Here is a 19,427-nt window from a genome sequence, read left to right on the forward strand (position 1 = left end):
TGACAAATGGGATCTAATTAAACTAAAGAGCTTCTGCACAGCAAAAGAAACTACCATCAGTGTGAACAGGCAACCTACAGAATGGGAGAAAATTTTTGCAATCTACCCATCTGACAAAGGGCTAATATGCAGAATTACAAAGAACTTAAAGAAATATACAAGAAAAAATCAAATCCCATCAAAAAGTGGGCAAAGGATATGAACAGACACTTCTCGAAAGAAGACATTTATGCAGCCAATGGACACATGAAAAAATGCTCATCATCAGTGGTCATCAGAGAAATGCAAATCAAAACCACAATGAGACAGCATTGCACACCAGTTAGAATGGCGATCATTTAAAAGTCAGGAAACAACAGGTGCTGGAGAGGATGTGGAGAAATAGGAATGCTTTTACATTGTTGATGGGACTGTAAACTAGTTCAACCATTGTGGGAGATAGTGTGGCAATTCCTTGAGGATCTAGAACTAGAAATACCATTTGACCCAACCATCCCATTACTGGGCATATACGCAAAGGATTATAAATCATGCTGGTATAAAGACACATGCACATGTATGTTTATTGCAGCACTATTCACAATAGCAAAGACTTGGAAACAACCCAAATGTCCATCAGTGACAGACTGGATTAAGAAAATGTGGCACATATACACCATGGAATACTATGCAGCTATAAAAACGGATGAGTTCATGTCTTTTGTAGGGACACATATGAAGCTGGAAACTATCATTCTAAGCAAACTGTCAGAAGGACAGAAAACTAAACACTGCATGTTCTCACTCATAGGTGGGAATTGAACAATGAGCACACTCAGACACAGGGTGGGGAACATCACACACCAGGGCCTGTCATGGGGTGGGGGAAGCGGGGAGGGATAGCATTGGGAGATATACCTAATGTAAATGATGAGTTAATGGGTGCAGCACACCAACATGGCACATGTATACATATGTAGCAAACCTGCACGTTGTGCCCACGTACCCTAGAACTTAAAGAATAATAATAATAAATAAAAATAAAAAAGCTAAAACAATAAAACATCTGAAATAAAACACGGGAGAACATCTTTGAAACCTTGGGGTAGGCAAACTTTTCTTGGAAAAGAGACAAAAAGTGCTATACATTGTTTAAATGTCCATGAAATTTCAAACAATGGAGCCCTACTTAATGAAAAAGAAAAAAGTCTAGTAATATACACATGGGTGAGTTTCAATTTGAAGTATTCAAGAGATGTTTGGAAAAGTCACTAAGACTGTCAGGTCTCTGAGGTGGCCACCTAGGTAGAGAGAGATTCCATTTACTGAGTCAGCAAATATCAGCAGAGAAGCAAAACTGTGGAGAAAAAGCAGTAAGGTGAATTTTTGACCCGTTGAATTTGAGATGCCTGGAAGACAGTCTTTCAAATGTAGGTATTGAATAGGCAGGTGGGTATGTGTTTCTAGAGATTAGGAGGTATGCTTGAACAGAAAAATAGATTTTGAAATGTAAACTATTATAAAAATGTAACTTATTATAAAAGGAAAATTAAAGTAAGTGGGGTCTAGACAGAGAGAATTCTGAATAAATCCAGTATCGAATGATTTGTTAGAGGAAGAAAATCAGGTGAGTAGCATATAGGGAGGTGTGGATCACAGGAGCCAAGGACAGAAAATATTTCAATGAAGAAAGAACAGAAAACAATGCCCAAAACTTCTAAAAGGGCAAGTAAGCAAGATAATTGTTTAAAATTTTCATTTGGATTTATTGGTGATGTCGGCCTTGTTGGTGAAGTTTGTTAAAGCCATTTGGTGGGTCGTGGAGTAAGTTGAAGAAGTGGAACTAGCGAGTGTAGACAAGTATGCGATCTTTGAAAGAAATCTGGCCATAAGGAAAGGATAGATGGTGGCAGCTGGAAGGGGAAATAGAGTGCAAGGAGAGTTTCTCTGATGACAGTGGTGATATTTTTAACGGAGAGAAGGACTCAGTGTCTGTTACTTTCTATAAAAAAAAAAACAAAAAACAGAAAACAAAAAACCAAAAATCAAAAAACAAAACAAAACAAAGAAAAAACCGGAAGTAGCCAGTAGTAGAAAAGTTGGTTAACTGAGAATGATTTCCTTGCAAAGTCCAAAGGAAAACACATAACACAGTTTGAGAGATTAGCTCAAAACAGGGGCACTTCTTTCATTTTAACAAGAAGAGAAAGGCAAAGCACAGTTATGGATGTAAGTAGCCTGGTAGATAAAGGGAAACATAAAGTTCAGGCTGGCTGACTTTCATCACTTCTAAGAAGCTGAAGTACTGAGACTATGCTTCTCAGATGGGAAGGCACAAGGAAAAATGGCTGAGGTTATGTGCAGAAGAGAGAGTTTGAAATAGTTGTAGATTATAGAAATGGAGAAAGGAAAATACTACTTCCCTTTGGCCAGCAAAAGGAAATGTTTTTTGTAAGAGTACTTACTATCTGTAGAGCTAGCCGTGAGCACGTTTATTACAGCTTACATGATGTCTCCTTAGCACCAGTCTCATCTGCAGGGCCAGGGGAGGGGACCAATCCATTGGGCTTGGCGATGGAAGCCCGCACTGTCAGGTAATCATTTGGTAAGTTTTTGGAGAGCTAGAAAGATCAGAGACAGAGCCAAACAATTGATCACAATGAGCCAGTTGCACCTTTCATATGAAAATAATATTACTTTTATTGACTTAATCCATGTACTCTTTATCATTTGATAAACATTATATATGGTGAACAATTATTGATTTGAATGCAAAGCATTTGTGGATACCAAGTTGTTGGACCTAAACCAATTTTTGAAAATCAGAATTTAATTTCTATTTGTTGGGAGTAAATTAAGTTGCTCAATAATTATTCGTGTTTCAAGAGTATTTGCTCATATAATGAACTACACTTCTCATTTAGGTCTTCACGGGGATCTTCACAGCAGAAATGTTTCTGAAGATAATTGCCATGGATCCATATTATTACTTTCAAGAAGGCTGGAATATTTTTGATGGTTTTATTGTGAGCCTTAGTTTAATGGAACTTGGTCTGGCAAATGTGGAAGGATTGTCTGTTCTCCGATCATTCCGGCTGGTAAATTAACTGGGAGTGTTCATAAAATGTACTTTGTAATTAATTAGTCTTCATTCTCATCTAGTAATAATGGCAAGATTTCCCATCATTATAATATTATTTGAATATACTTCTAAAACAAATTGGATTGCCATACCACCAGATAGTAGTTGTTTCTTCATCACAGGTTTAATAAAGTTCACTTAAATGAATAGTCTACACTTCTCTTCTTAGTTATTGAATGGAAGACTAATAGAGAGGAGGAAAAAGGGAGTCACAGATAAACTCAAATCACAATTAAACAACACCATAGTCAAGTCTCAGTTATCTGAGGTTTGCATAACTGTGTACAAAGCTTCCTTGGGACCTAGGATGAGCTCCCCTTTCTGCCAGAGACTAAGGAATTGTGGAATTGTTCATTGCTCACCTTGTCCCCGTAGAGGAAAGAGTTAAGACAGGGGACAGTGTACAAGGGAGAAGGATAAGCAAACAGAGCTCCCCATATGACAGCTGCCACATCAGAAAATCACCAAATCCACTCTTTGAGAGAGTTAACTGTACTATATTTTGTTAATTTTAAAAAAAGTATCTTTCTTTGATCTTTTATAAAAACTATTAGATTTTAAAATTCAGAGATAAAATATCACTTGACATATTTCCAGTGAAAGTTTGATATGTTTTATTATACTATTACTTTCAGTTGGCTCTAACTTTTGTGACTTATTTTCAAATAACACAGGCTGTACATGGTTACTAAGGGCACGTTCCTAGAGATGATTTACCTTAATAGTGATTAGGCTGAAGACTTTTTCATGAAATCTGTTTACAATTTCCCTTGCTGCTTTCAACGTTCAAATTTGAATTGTAATCCTTAGAACTATATTTCCTTCCCTAATCCTCAAAGGTAGTTATGAATCTAATTTGAAACTAGAAGGATGCAAAAAACAGAACAAAAATTTAAAATGATAAAACAAGTAATATGGGCAAGAACTTAAAAAAATATTTAGCAAACCTTCATGAAAATGTGATGCAGTTAAGGGAAATAGGAAGCATAGTATCATTAGAATCTTACTTAATGTGCCAGGCTCTTTTGCATAAATTATTCTCTGGAATAAATTAAATACTTTGGTGCATGTATTTACTCCTTTGGGTCACTCTGATGCTGTTAAATAATGCACTACTCTCATCCTGACATTTACTGAAGCATCAGAAATAAAATGCTGCTGCTGTTCCATAAATGGTACTTCAGCGAACTCTAAAGCTAATACAACCAATATGTCAAACACAATGAGAGAGACATTTACACACTACACTGAATTAAGTCTTTGAAGACAAAAAGGTTAAAAAGAAGCTTAACTTTTTACTTAAGTTTAAATACTTTTGTATTTGAATATAATACATGTTTAAAATATAGCCTGAAGTTACAGCAAGCTAAAAATATAGCTAGATTAATACAGTCTAAAGACAAAGAAATTAATTGATTTCTGCTTCTACTTTGTGTAACTTAAGTGTTGATATTATTTTCAGTTGTGCATTTCAGCATGATATTTAAAGTACACTGAAAACTATATCTGTTTTGGCCTTTTAAAAATAATGAGAGTTTCTGCTTCTCTGAAACTGGATCTCTGCTAATTAACCACCATTAATCTTAAATATCTTAATTCCTTAAGGAGAAACAAAGGTGTATTTTACATATGCTTATGTAGGATACTTGAAAATTCGGTGTATCTTGTTAAACTGCCAATTTAAAAACTGTATAATTTAATTATTTCATTTACAGTGTGGACCATTTCAAAATGAAAAAAAGAACCCTCTATGGTAGCAAGTCACTGCTATATTTGTTAGTAATCATTTGACAAATAAATAATTCATCACTTTATAATTGAGACAGTTACCTGTACATTTGCCCTCTTAATAAAATTACAGATATTTTTAGAAATGCAGGGCATTAACACTGTTCTTGCTTTTATTTCCAGCTCCGAGTTTTCAAGTTGGCAAAATCTTGGCCAACTCTAAATATGCTAATAAAGATCATTGGCAATTCTGTGGGGGCTCTAGGAAACCTCACCTTGGTGTTGGCCATCATCGTCTTCATTTTTGCTGTGGTTGGCATGCAGCTCTTTGGTAAGAGCTACAAAGAATGTGTCTGCAAGATTTCCAATGATTGTGAACTCCCACGCTGGCACATGCATGACTTCTTCCACTCCTTCCTGATCGTGTTCCGCGTGCTGTGTGGAGAGTGGATAGAGACCATGTGGGACTGTATGGAGGTCGCTGGCCAAACCATGTGCCTTACTGTCTTCATGATGGTCATGGTGATTGGAAATCTAGTGGTATGTAGCAAAAACATTTTCCTCATTTTCATTAAAAGATAATGTAACCATAAAAAGTGTGTTTAACTGAAGAATATTTTGTGTTTTTTAAATCAAGGCCATTTCCTATTGTCCATTACTCATAAGAGCCATGTATAGTTTAGCCCGTTGTAATCCACACAAACCCTTAAACTACCTTTAGAACCAGTTGTTCTTTCTCTCATTAACCTTCTTGCTAGATGGAGAGAAACATTTCTGTTATTTATCTTTCAGTTCCTGTACTAAAGCATGGAAGTGTTACTTAGAACACTCATTTTATTTATAAGTACTAGCAATAACACATGAAAATGTTTCAGATTTGGTTTTCTACAAATTTAAAAATTAGTGACAATCTCAGTTTATTAAAAGCTCATGGGGTTTTTGGTGCATAGAAACTATATTATGAGCAAGTAACATTGACTCAAAAACATTGTCATTTCTGCATAAAATTAACCATGCCCAACACCATATATATTTAGGATAGTTAGCTCTTCTTGTTGCATTGATCCCTTTACCATTATGTAATGTCTTTCTTTGCCTTTTTTTAATCTTTGTTGGTTTAAAGTCTGTTTTTATCAAAGACGAGGATTGCAAACCCTGCTTTTTTTTTTTTTTTTACTTTCCATTTGCTTGGTAAATATTCCTCCATCCCTTTATTTTGTGTGTATGTGTGTTTTTGCATGTGAAATGGGTTACAGCACACCTATGGGTTTTGACTCTTTATCCAATTTGTCAGTCTGTGTCTTTTAATTGGGGCATTTAGCCCATTTACATTTATGGTTAATATTGTTATGTGTGAATTTGACCGGGTCATTATGACGCTAGCTGGTTATTTTGCTCATTAGTTGTTGTGGTTTCTTCATAGTGTTGATGATCTTAACAATTTGGTATGTTTTTGCAGTGGCCGGTACTGGTTTTTCCTTTCCATGTTTAGTGCTTCCTTCAGGAGCTCTTGTAAGGCAGGCCTGGTGGTGGCAAACTCTCTCAGCATTTGCTTGTCTGTATTTCTCCTTTGCTTATGAAGCTTAGTTTGGCTGGATGTGAAATTGTGGGTTGAAAATTCTTTTCTTTAAGAATATTTAATATTAGCCCCAACTCTCTTCTAGCTTGTAAAGTTTCTGCTTCTGCCTAGAGATCCACTGCTAGTCTGGTGGGCTTCCCTTTGTGGGTAACATGACCTTTCTCTCTGGCTGCCCTTAACATTTTTTCCTTCATTTCAACCTTGGTGAATATGACAATTACATGTCTTGGGATTGCTTTTCTCAAGGAGCATCTTTGTGGTGTTCTCTGTATTTCCTGAATTTGAATGTTGGCCTGTCTTGCTAGGTTGGGGAAGTTCTCCTGGATAATACCCTGAAGAGTGTTTTCCAACTTGGTTCCATTCTCCCCGTCACTTTCAGGTACACCAATCAAACTTAGGTTTGGTCTTTTCACATAGTCTCTTATTTCTTGGAGACTTTGTTCCTTTTCATTCTTTTTCTCTTATCCTGTCTTCATGCTTTACAAAAATTAACTCAGGATGGATTAAAGACTTAAATGTTAGACCTAAAACCATAAAAACCATAGAAGAAAACCTAGGCAATACCATTCAGGACATAGGCATGGGCAAAGACTTCATGACTGAAACACCAAGAGCAATAGCAACAAAAGCCACAATTTACAAATGGGATCTAATTAAACTAAAGAGCTTCTGCACAGTGAAAGAAACTATCGACAGACTGAACAGGTAACCTACAGAATGGGAGAAAAATTTTGCAATCTATCCATCTGATATTCAGAATCTACAAGGAACTTAAACAAATTTACAAGAAAAGACAACCCCATCAAAAAGTCAGCAATGGATATAAACAGACACTTCTCAAAAGAAGACATTTATGTGACTAAAAAAATATGAAAAAAAGCTCATCATCACTGATCATTAGAGAAATGCAAATCAAAACCACAATGAGATACCATCTCATGCCAGTTAGAATGGTGATCATTAAAAAGTCAAGAAACAACAGATGCTGGGGAGATTGTGGAGAAATAGGAACACCTTTACACTGTTGGTGGGAGTGTAAATTAGTTTAAGCATTGTGGAAGACAGTGTGGCGATTCCTCAAGGATCTAGAACCAGAAATATCATTTGATCCAGGAATCCCATTACTGGGTATATACCCTAAGGATTATAAATCATTCTACTATAAAGATGCATGCACATGTATGCTTATTGCAGCACTATTCATGATAGTAAAGATTTGGAACCAACCCAAATGCCCATCAATGATAGATTGGATAAACAAAATGTGACACATACACACCACGGAATACTATGCAGCCATAAAAAAGAATGAGTTCATGTCCTTTGCAGGGACATGGATGAAGCTGGAAACCATCATTCTCAGCAAACTAACACAGGAACAGAACCAAACACCACACGTTCTCACTCATAAGTGGGAGTTGAACAATGAGAACACATGGACACAGGGAGGGTAACATTACACAATGAGGCCTGTCAGGGGTTGGGGGGCTAGGAGAGGGAGAGCATTAGGAGAAATACCTAATGGAAATTACGGGTTGATGGGTGCAGCAAACCACCATGGCAAGTGTATACGTATGTAACAAATCTGCACATTCTGCACATGTATCCCAGAACTTAAAGTATAATAATAATTAAAAAAAATTAACCATGCCCAACACCAGTGTCCTGAATCGTGAAGGCATGGAGAAGATGGGAAGGCATGGGAAGATAAATATAACAAAGTGATATAGCATGTACTCAAATAGAATTAAAAATAGGAAGTAACTAATATGTGTTCAAAAATACGAAAACAAAGTGCAGTATGCCAAGCTTACAAAATGGGAACCTTGCTTTACAATAGGAAGGTTGATCAGGGAAGCCTTTGTCAAAGAGTTTGGACCTAAAATATATTTAACTGTAAAATTTAGCTTGGCAGGAAGAAAGATCATCCCAAACAAGGAAACAAGGTACCTGGTGACTGAGGACAGAGGACAGTAGACTCTGAAAAGTATCAGGCTCTTATGCTTTAAATATGAAGTAATTACACTGAGTTGCTTAATTAGAACCCAAACCAACGGAATAGAAAAATGACTACCATAACAAGTAATTTAATGTATATACTGTTGCCAGGCTCAGTGGCTCACACCTGTAATCCCAGCACTTTGGGAGACTGAAGTGGGCAGTTCACTTGAGGACAGGAGTTCGAGACCAGCCTGACCAACATGGCAAAACCCCGTCTCTACTAGAAATAGAAATATTAGCCAGGTGTGATGATGCACACCTATAATCCCAGCTACTTGGGAAGCTGAGGCACGAGAATTGCTTAAGCCTGGGAGGCAGAGGTTGCAGTGAGCCGAGATTGTACCATTGTATTCCAACCTGGGTGAAACAGCGAGACTCAGTTGCAAAAAAAAAAAAAAAAAAAAAAAAAAAAAAGGAAAAAAGCATATACTCTTTAGACATGATTTCCTTTCATATAAAGGTAACCTCCAAGTCCCCAAAGATGGAGAAGGGGGAAGGGAAAAAGGCAAAGTATTATTTTATTTTTATTCATTGCCAGATTTCAGCCTCTTCAGCATTACTTTTGATGATTCTGATCTACTTTCAAAGTAACAAGAAACATAAACAGTGTACAATCTAGAATTATAAACAGTGACTTAAAACAATAAACACTGATTATTTCACAGTTTCTGTGGGTCAGGATTTTGGGAATAAGTTAGCTGAGTGGTTCTGGTTCAGGGTCAATCACGAAGTTGCTGTCAAGATGTTAGCTGAGGTTACAGTTTTCTTGACTGGGGCTGGAGGATTAGCTTCTAAGAAGGCTCAATCTCATGGTTATTGGCAGGAGGTTTCAGTTCCTTTTTGGCTGTTAGTTGAAGGTCTGGTTTTTTCTCTACAGGACCTTTCCCATATGACTATTGAGTATCCTTATGATATGGCAGGTGACTTCTTCCAGGGAAGGTGATGTAAGAGAGAAGGCAAGGAGAAAATCCTCTTTATATTCTACTCTTGAGAGTCACTCTTCACCACTTCTCCCATATTGTATTCATTAGAAGCTAGTCACTAAGAAGAGCTCAAGCTACTATAATCCCCAAGCAACTTTAAAATGTTCACTTTCAGAAAAGTGTAAGATCACATAGAACAGAAACAAAGAAAAGATAATATAATTATGTTATAGATTTGATTTCATTTTCTCTATATGTATATTTGGTATATGTTGGAAGAAGAAAAGAAAAGGCAGAGAAAATAATCCTTTATGACAGCAACGATTGATCAGACAGCAATGGGAAATTCAGAAAGAAAGTTTGGGACCAGATTGGGTAGAATTTAATTTATGAAAAGGCTGACTGTGGATAATAAAATGTATTTTCCTTTAGGCAATTCAAAGCTACAGATGGTTTTTTATCAAGAAAGTGACAATGAACCAGTGATTTTTTTGGAAATGTATGTAGCAGGAGAATGCAGAGTAGTTTTAAAAGAAGATAAAACTCAGCCTACCACATGTTGTCTATTAGTTTACTGAAATTAACATACCTCTCTAATGTATAATTGTATGGAGAATTCAAGTTGAAAAGAGAATTTCAGGAAATATCAAGCATTTATACTTATGGATGAAATCAGTATTAATTTAGATTGTGATATATGCATAAAAAGATATCATTTATAAAAGAATCATTTCCATCTACTGGTGTAAATTTAATTTTTGTTCTTTTCAGAGAGAAAAATTAAGGGTTCTCCTTTCTTTTTGACTGTCAGTTAAAACAATTTCTTCATCTTGTGATAACCTAGATATGTTCCTGAAGTAGCTAAGGTAGTAATATCTATCATGTTTACGACTATTAAGGAAATATGCTTACATAACATTTGCTTAAGACTGAATCAACTTGATGTATTCACTCCTTACTACAATTCTTCCTTTCTACTCTCACTGGCAAAAGGGCAAAGGTATCCCAAAGGCAAGCTGGCATACTTTCCTCTTAACACACGGGAACTATCAGATGGGGCTCCACCCAGATAGAAGTGGTAGTCACAGTAGATGTGACTGCCAGTCTAGTCTACAGACAAGACAGAGCTGGGACCACAAACACTGTTTCCCAGACCAGGATTTTTATGAGCCATTCTTAGTTTCCAGACACGATGGCAAGAGACCCTTCAAAGGTTGAAGATAGGTGCTGCAGAAAGAGAATGTGACTTTCTGAAAACTGATGGTTCTAGAAGTAGAGAATACAACCTCCTCTCTCCCTAAGAGAAGGTGAGACAATAGCACACAGGAGGGGTGTGAAGGTTTTGGCTTCTTCTCACGAGTTGGAAATCAGGATGGAGAAACAATTAAAATATGTAATATATTTCAGTTTTGAATTGAAAATGATAATTATGGTAACATTTCCATTCCAAGAGGCTAATCTGAGACACATGAAAGAGTTGATTTCATTTAGTGAGCTGGCACATTTGTGAAACAGGATTCAAGATTTCCGTCCCCGAGTGAGTTTGCTGAACTCTGTTTTCTTAAATTGTCATGGATCACACCAAACACCTGTGCCAGTTGTTATGCACATACCCTTCGGTAACAAAGGAAGTCTAGAAAAAGAGATTAACTTGACTCACACAAATATTCTAGGGAAATAAAGTAAATAGAAAGATAGTGCTGTGGAGGATAAGTTGGATAATAGTAACAGTGATAACAGCTAAACTTTCTCAAAGGTTCACTATGTGCCAGGAACTGTGTTAAAAGCCACATGAATTCTATCATTGAATCCTTACAACAACCTTGTAAGCTGGGCACTAGAAAAACAAGTACATTTATTTTATAGATGAGGAAACTGAGATTCAGATTGGTTATGCTACTTAGTAGGTAACAGAAAATAGATTCTTACATAGCACTCGAATTCTAAAATATGTGCTCCTTTATGTCAAGTAATCTGTAGAACTAAGATAAACATGCTGATGAAAGTTAGTGTCTAGTGGGTATTAATAAACACAGTTTCAACACTGTGTCACCATGTTGCTTTTTAAAGCAGATTGGCTGCTTTAAAAAAAAATAGTTGATAGAAAGATGAGAATATAGCAAGAATGTAGAATCCTTTTTATTGAAGTTTTACTTAAAAAGTTTCCTAAGATTCTACTTTTATACTACAGGTTGAGCATCCCTAGTCTGAAAATTTGAAATCCAAAATGCTCCGAAGCTCAAAGCTTTTGAGCACCAACATGATACTACAAGAGGAAAATTCTACACCTGGCCTCTTGTAATGAATCGCAGTTAAACCACAGTCAAAATGTTGTTTCCTAATAAAATTATTAAAAATATTGTATAAAATTACCTTCAGGCTATGTGTATAAGATGTGTATGAAATTTAAATGAATTTTATGTTTACACATGTGTCTCATTCTCAAGATATGTCATTATGTACATGCAAATATTCTAAAATTTAAAATCCAGAACACTTCTGGTCCCACGCATTTCAAATAAGGGATATGCAACTTGTATTTACTTTGTGCATTTGCGCCCCTTTACTGCTGTATCCTTCTTTTGTTCTGTATGTTCTGTATGCTTAAATATCAGGGATTCATTGATATTGTCAATACAATCCAGAAAAAAAATTATATGACTCAGTCTTGTACCCCTGAGAAAGTCTGATTTCTTTGTAAGTTCTCCTTTTTCTTTTTTCCCCACAATAGTGGGTTTAATGTCACGAATCTTTTCACTCATTCATACTGGTGAAGCTTATTTTTAAAGACCCAATTTGCAGACTGATTGTTGCCCTTATTCATGGCAATACTTCAACTCCACAATCTTTAATTCAACAATAACATCATAATTATTGTATAATAACCATTTATAGTATTTCCCACTGTTGTATAATTATAGTAGCCATAATTGTCTTAATAAAAATTGGGACTTTTCGTCCAGCAATAAATACATTTTTGTCTGATTTGTCCAGTTATCTAGGTACAAAAAATGGTAGAAAGGCACAAAAGTAAAATCATATTTATTTATTTATTTAATTTTTTTGTGAGACGGAGTCTTGCTCTGTCGCCCGGGCTGGAGTGCAGTGGCCAGATCTCAGCTCACTGCAAGCTCCGCCTCCCGGGTTTACACCATTCTCCTGCCTCAGCCTCCCGAGTAGGTAGGACTACAGGCGCCCGCCACCTCGCCCGGCTAGTTTTTTGTATTTTTTAGTAGAGACGGGATTTCACCGTGTTAGCCAGGATGGTCTCGATCTCCTGACCTCGTGATCTGCCCGTCTCGGCCTCCCAAAGTGCTGGGATTACAGGCTTGAGCCACCACACCCGGCCTAAAATCATATTTAAATATATTGGGATAATTGTTGATTTTAGGAATAAATTATCAGTGTTTCAGGAAATCCAAATTACATAGTCAAAATAGTGTCTGTATTAGGCCATTCTTGCATTGCTACAGATAAATACCTGAGACTGGGTAATTTATAAAGAAAAAAGATTTAATTAGCTCATGGTTCTACAGGGAGCATGGTGCTGGCCCCTGCTTGGCTTCTGGTGAAGTCTCACAGAGCTTTTAATCATGGCAGAAGGCAAAGTGGAGCAGGCATTTCAAATGACGAAAGCAGGAACAAGCAAGAGAGAGTGTGGGGAGGAGGCACTACAAACGTTTAAATAACAACATCTCATGAGAACTCACTGACATGCGCACAGCACCAAGGCATGAGGGATCTGCCCCCGTGATCCATACACCTCCCACCAGGTCCCATGTGTAGTGCTGGAGATTACAATTCCACATGAGATTTGGGAGGGGACAAATGTCCAAAATATATCAGCATCCCAAATAAAAGGTTTTTTTTTTTTTTTTTTTTTCACTGTACAGTTGTCTATATATATCTTTTGGAACTGAGCTTAATATAAATGTTTCATTTAACAATGATTCCATTATTTTCTGCAATGACTAAAAAGCAAATAGTGATAATAGTATTATTTTTTATTGACCAAGTATTTTTTATTTCATTCAGTTTTTTGCAGAATAGTTTTATCATGAATTAGCAGAAATACGTATTAGAATAAAATAAAGTGTCAAGAACAATTTTAGAAAACTAATTGTTGAAAGCAATTTAAGCAACAGAATGTTTTCATCACCTGTTTTCCTACTGTGTTTCAGGTTCTGAACCTCTTCTTGGCCTTGCTTTTGAGTTCCTTCAGTTCTGACAATCTGGCTGCCACTGATGACGATAACGAAATGAATAATCTCCAGATTGCTGTGGGAAGGATGCAGAAAGGAATCGATTTTGTTAAAAGAAAAATACGTGAATTTATTCAGAAAGCCTTTGTTAGGAAACAGAAAGCTTTAGATGAAATTAAACCTCTTGAAGATCTAAATAATAAAAAAGACAGCTGTATTTCCAATCATACCACCATAGAAATAGGCAAAGACCTCAATTATCTCAAAGACGGAAATGGAACTACTAGTGGCATAGGCAGCAGTGTAGAAAAATACGTCGTGGATGAAAGTGATTACATGTCATTTATAAACAACCCTAGCCTCACTGTGACGGTACCAATTGCTGTTGGAGAATCTGACTTTGAAAATTTAAATACTGAAGAATTCAGCAGCGAGTCAGATATGGAGGAAAGCAAAGAGGTAAACATGTTTAAACAAGGAGATATTTTGGTGTTATATGTTTCTGTTGTTTAAAATTATCAGGTATTTCTAAATTGTATGTTTCCTTCCTGTTAAGAAAATAGAAAATATCTGTCTAGCAATACATTTTCTATGGCAAAATTGGTAATAAATAATTTAATGATAGATTAAAATGGAGCTAGATAAACATTATGCTGCCTTATGTTGCAAATACTCGCATTTTGAATTCTTGATAGTATTTTTGATATGAATTTTTCAGTATTTAAAAATAATTTTAAATTTCTGAAAATGCCTCCATTTCTCCACTTCCTTCCTTATAATTTGCCCACAACAGTGGTTTTTGTATGTACTGGAAAAATACCTGATGAGAGGTTAGTTACAATTCTTATCTTGTTATGTTCTTAGTTCTTATGAAATGCTTCATAAAATAGTGTTGTATTTAGTTTGCACAGACATATTTACTCAAGGAAGATCTGATTGGGATCTTGGCTTGATATTTACATGTAGTTTATCTTTCCTGAAGTCGGTCATTTTTTTGAAGAGAAGGTATTGATGAGGAATCACACTAAAAACATATTTAACCCTACTGAGCTCAGTGTTCGCTATTTAAAGAAACAAAAATCTTTCATACATTATAGAATGTAAAATTCTAAATTTACCAACTCAGTAAGTCCTGGTACCTTAATGTATTCTTTGATTTACAAGAAAGGTATGAGCAACAGAATATATTTTTTGTTTTGTTTGTTATTAACCTGTAGCTCAACAAGTACTGAGTTGGAGGTAAAGAGAGGAATTTAAAACCTTAATATTTAATTGCTTATGCAAAAATGAAGACAAGATTTCCAGTGATTAAAGCTTGCACTAACAAACAAAAATAACAAGGAAAAACAAAGATTTATTCCTTCCTCATACGAATTGTTTGGCAAGGAAGATAAAAGCTTCTACTCCTGATGTTGGGAAGGAAAGAATGATGACATAGGAGAGTTTGGGCACTGAAAGGTAAAATTTAGGTAGCACAACATGGTCGTGATAATTAACAATCAGCTAAAATTATGAGAAAAATATAATTATAAAAAAAGAACAAAGGTGGGTGGATCACGAGGTCAGGTGTTCGAGACCAGTGAGGCCAACATGGTGGAACTCTGTCTCTACTAAAGATTAAAAAAATTAGCCAGGTGTGGTGGCGTACGCCCAGCTACTCGGGAGGCTGAGGCAGGAGAATCGCTTGAACTCAGGAGGCAGAGTTGCAGTGAGTCGAGATTATGCCATTGCATTCCAACCTGGGTGACAGATGAGACTCTGCCTCAAACAAACAAACAAAAAAAGAACTAGATATTTCAGACAGTGTTTCTGTATTTATTTGATAAAATTACTAAAGAGTATGCTATTTTCTGTTTTTTCTTGTTTGTAAGTTAGGTAGTATTGCTGTTAGTGATTAGGTAGAGGTAGATGTTTAATTCAGACAATGTTTGAATGTAGGAAGGTGTAAATAACAGGGACATAGCTATTAGTTTCACAAGAAATAACTGATGAGATTCAAGGGAAAAGTAATAAAACCTTCTATCCTGGGGCAAAGAATTACTTTAATTAGTTGAACTTAAATTTTTACTAACTAGATTATTGTTTGAAAGTTGAATAATATCTTAAAATCTTGTTAACAAAATTTTGAACAAGTATTGTTATAATAGTTGGGTTATGCTGGAAGGGTGGAGTGGCCCAATTTCTTATATAGTATACTGCTATTATAGAAGCTGAAGTCAGCATTTATAAAATAGAACTGGGTCATTCGAATTTTAATGTAAAATTATTTTGAAATTATGCCTAATGGTGACTATCTCCCTAATAGTTAAAAAAGTCAACTTTTATTTTCACACATGTTTAGTTTTAGGCTGTCATATAAACCTAGAATGAATTATACAGTATCAAACGTTGAAGCCATTGGCTAGTTAAATCTTTTAGCTAAGTTTGAGGATCTTCTGAGGAATGTTTAACTTGACATCCAGGCTTCTTAACTTTAAGAGATTTTAGAGCCCTGGGTTTTCCAAAAGAGCACGTATTTTGCCTTAACTTAAGCCATTATGTTTGAAATAAGAGGGAAGTCCAGTGATGTGGGGTTTAGAGTAGGGAAATCTCTTGTTTCTCTTCTTATCATTAAGCTTTTTTATTTGTTTTCTAATTAACTTAGCTCTGAGTTAAATACTCTAAAATAATATTTGTGAATTCAGTATTTCAGAATTGGAGGAAGAGAACTGATCTGCCAGGTGGAAGCAGACAGAATTGTTTTATTCCTTGAGTTGTGGAGTCCTTCCAATACCTTCCCAGCATACAGACTGTTACTTCAGTGTTGACGTTCTTTGGAGGGGTTTTTAATTCTGGCTTTATATCAAACTTTCTAGACATAATTTTATAAAATAATAAATGCTTAGGATTATAGCCATGAAAGAGATTATGTGTAGGTTTTGATCTTTCAAAATTTTACCTGGTAGCTCTACACTAAAAAACTGGAGAATTAAAACAGTTATTGAAGAATTTCAGACACTCCCATTTGAAATAGCATTTCTTGTCTGCCTTCTAGTCATTTTTGTCTGGTCATTTTTCTATCTCGGGGACAGGATTACACTGTTAAATATCACAGAGTAGTAGGAAACATCGTGAGGCTTATTGCCAATCCTTTCTAAAATAATTTTTTAATTAAAGAAAAAATGAGGCATCTTTTTCTGGAATGTCTAAATGAATTTTTTGTAAGGCAGACTGAGTAGACTCAGAGGTTTTTTTAGGTGTTCACAGTAAGTCCTCTGCAATGTCTTTGCTAAATGTGTGTGATTCTTCAGTAGTTTTCTGTAGATTCTCTAGAGTAGATCATTTAAAATCATGTCATAATCACGTATGCTTTAATTTTAATGTTATTTTGATTATATTAATGTAATTCCTTTTGTGATTTTGAATGATTGTTTTTTTCTTTTAGAGTATTTGATAATGTGGAAGCCATGCTTGAATGACTATTTTTCAAAGTGCAATTTAGTAGTGTGATATGGTGACCTTCACCGCTTACCATTCTTACTTCTCACAGGAGTAAAATCAAGCTGGAGCCATCAAGAATGCAGCTCTGGTGTTTTTTAACCAGCCAGAGGCTCGTGCCACCACTTTTACCCAGGTTACCCAAGCAAGTTGTACATCTATAAATATAATCAGTTTCTAAATGACTTTTGACTGGCCTGCATGTTACTCAGCTACGTTCCTTGCCCTTCCATTGGCAGTAAAATAAAAACATGCACAGCTGCTATTAGGCTGAGTCATATAAAGCATGGTCAGGCAAGTCTGACAACCCTAACTTAAAAAAAATGATTTAGCTGCTAATTTTCTTATATAGATTTTAACAGAAATTATATTCAATGAAAAGTAAAAGTGCATGCCTTCATGGATTATTTAATTTCCATTTAATGTTACAGAGTTTTGAACATATTAAGAGCCTAAAGGAGAAATTAGGTGCTCTTTGAAAACTTGCAAAAATGTTTTTTATCCTCTGCCTTTAAAAAAATGTATAGTCCAGTTACTGTACTTTCTTGACAGTTTTTTATTTAGTGTAATGTTTTTCTGAAGGGTAATCTGCAAATTAAAGCAATCCCTTATTCATGTGCAAACTTCCCAAAGAATGTTTTAATGTGATAATAATGTAAATGATCAGGAATGTCTATGTTTCAGTTGCTAGCAGCATGGGTATAATTTTTATCTGCTTCATTCTAGGGAAAATGGCATTGCTTTATTTAGCAATTGACCAAAAGTATTTTGCATTTAGAATAGAATGTCTTTGAAGAATCTGTTTATATTTATCCTTAAAACTCCTAGACTGAAAGAAAAGGATATAACGTTTTTTGTGTACCGAATAATAATAATAATAATAGTGATAATGAAAGACTTACAGATGGTATGCTCATTCTAAAAATAGATTTAGAGTCCATCTTCTTCATCTTCTTGTCTCCTCTGTGCTTTCTCGCCCCTCTGTTTTAGTCAGACCTGCTGGAAAACTTTCTCATGAAGAATATTATTTAAATTTGCCATGATCTACAAACTCCTGTATAGGAAAAGAATCAGAAACTCTTGCTCCTGAGATGTTTTTAAAATGAAGAGACCTCCCTATCATGTGACAATAGCAATAAATGTAACATCATTCTATGGGATCCATTAGTGGACCTTCATTTCCTAATGTTGAAATCATAGTTTTATGCAGAAATGTGTTAACCAAATTGCCTAACCCAATTTAATCATTTTTAAGAAATGTTAATTATTTTGTCACTTAGATACAGTTTCTTCTCCTTCTGCCAAGAAAACTGTAAAACAACACTAACATAAAAGTGTAGTTGGCTCTTTGGAAGGAACAATAATCATGCCATTCCTGGAGCATTCTTTTATACTTTGGAACAAAATATTCCATCACTGAGTCTCCAGATTCATGATCTATAATGCCTTATATATTGGAAGCATGGTATATAAAATGGGATCCAAGATGCATAAATGTTTCCAGTTAAACACAGATGCACATATACAGATGCACAGGGATGACAGAGAATTACTTTTTCCTATTATGTAGTAGTTCTTCAGAAAAGCATGAAATTTAGGCACTTTTGGATAATAGCTTGTTTGCTGGAAAGAGGCAAGGTTAGTTTCCTTGTTTTCTGAGTATCCCATTTTGCTAATTTCTGGTTTAGAAAGATATTTGAGGCGTATTATCCATCAATGTATCTAGGGGATTCAGCTGGAGTAAAGGTGGTAGAATAGAAGCTAAGAAGGAACTCTTTGGTTTATTTTCAACCCTCACATTATTGCAACGTTTGATTTCCTTGAAAAAGCCTCTGATTCTCCCTCAGGAAACATTGTCCACTTCCTAAAAGAATATACTAATTTCTAATACAGAGGTTAAATACAGGAACAAAAATCTGCCTGGAAGGTTTGAGTGAGCAATGGTGGAATGGGTTCAACAGGCACCTGTCTATGACTTTATCCTGGAGAATGTGTAGTCCTCATGGGAAAGTTTTCCAGTGGGATAGTGATTAAAACGGGAAAAAATGCCCAAAATATCTTTAATATAAGAACAAAATGGGCCAAACACATGTGTCTTTGGGTCACTGGTAATCTACTGAGCAGTAGGACATCATGACATAAGAGTTCCTTTTGCCATCCGAAGAAAAATATTTAAAATCCTACCATTTGTGGCTTAAAAAATGTTACAATGTATTCATTATAAACACTAAAATGACTTTCTGGATACTACAGTATACTATGAGTAATTATTTTGATTTTACCATATTCTTTATTGAAAAGTAATACCAATAATTCCTGTCTGATGTAAATGTGTCATTTAGGCTTTAAGCCCATTCCAAAGCAAGCAAGACCATTATTTCCATTCTTTCAGGGTT

The 19,427-nt window shown here is 35.4% G+C and overlaps 1 protein-coding gene across 2 annotated transcripts in view; it reads left to right on the plus strand.

Annotated features, from left to right (window-relative positions):
• SCN2A (sodium channel, voltage gated, type II alpha subunit) overlaps positions 1-19,427 on the plus strand; it is a 166,603-nt gene that overhangs the window by 113,108 nt on the left and 34,068 nt on the right. For both annotated transcript variants that reach the window (XM_011958022.1, XM_011958021.1), the window contains exons 15-17: positions 2,904-3,077; positions 5,033-5,389; positions 13,534-14,013. In XM_011958022.1, the coding sequence (XP_011813412.1) occupies positions 2,904-3,077; positions 5,033-5,389; positions 13,534-14,013 (1,011 nt within the window). The remainder of the gene's footprint in view (positions 1-2,903; positions 3,078-5,032; positions 5,390-13,533; positions 14,014-19,427) is intronic.

Source organism: Colobus angolensis, unplaced genomic scaffold (genome assembly GCF_000951035.1).
Source record: "Colobus angolensis palliatus isolate OR3802 unplaced genomic scaffold, Cang.pa_1.0 Scaffold456, whole genome shotgun sequence".
Classification (NCBI taxonomy): Eukaryota; Metazoa; Chordata; class Mammalia; order Primates; family Cercopithecidae; genus Colobus; species Colobus angolensis.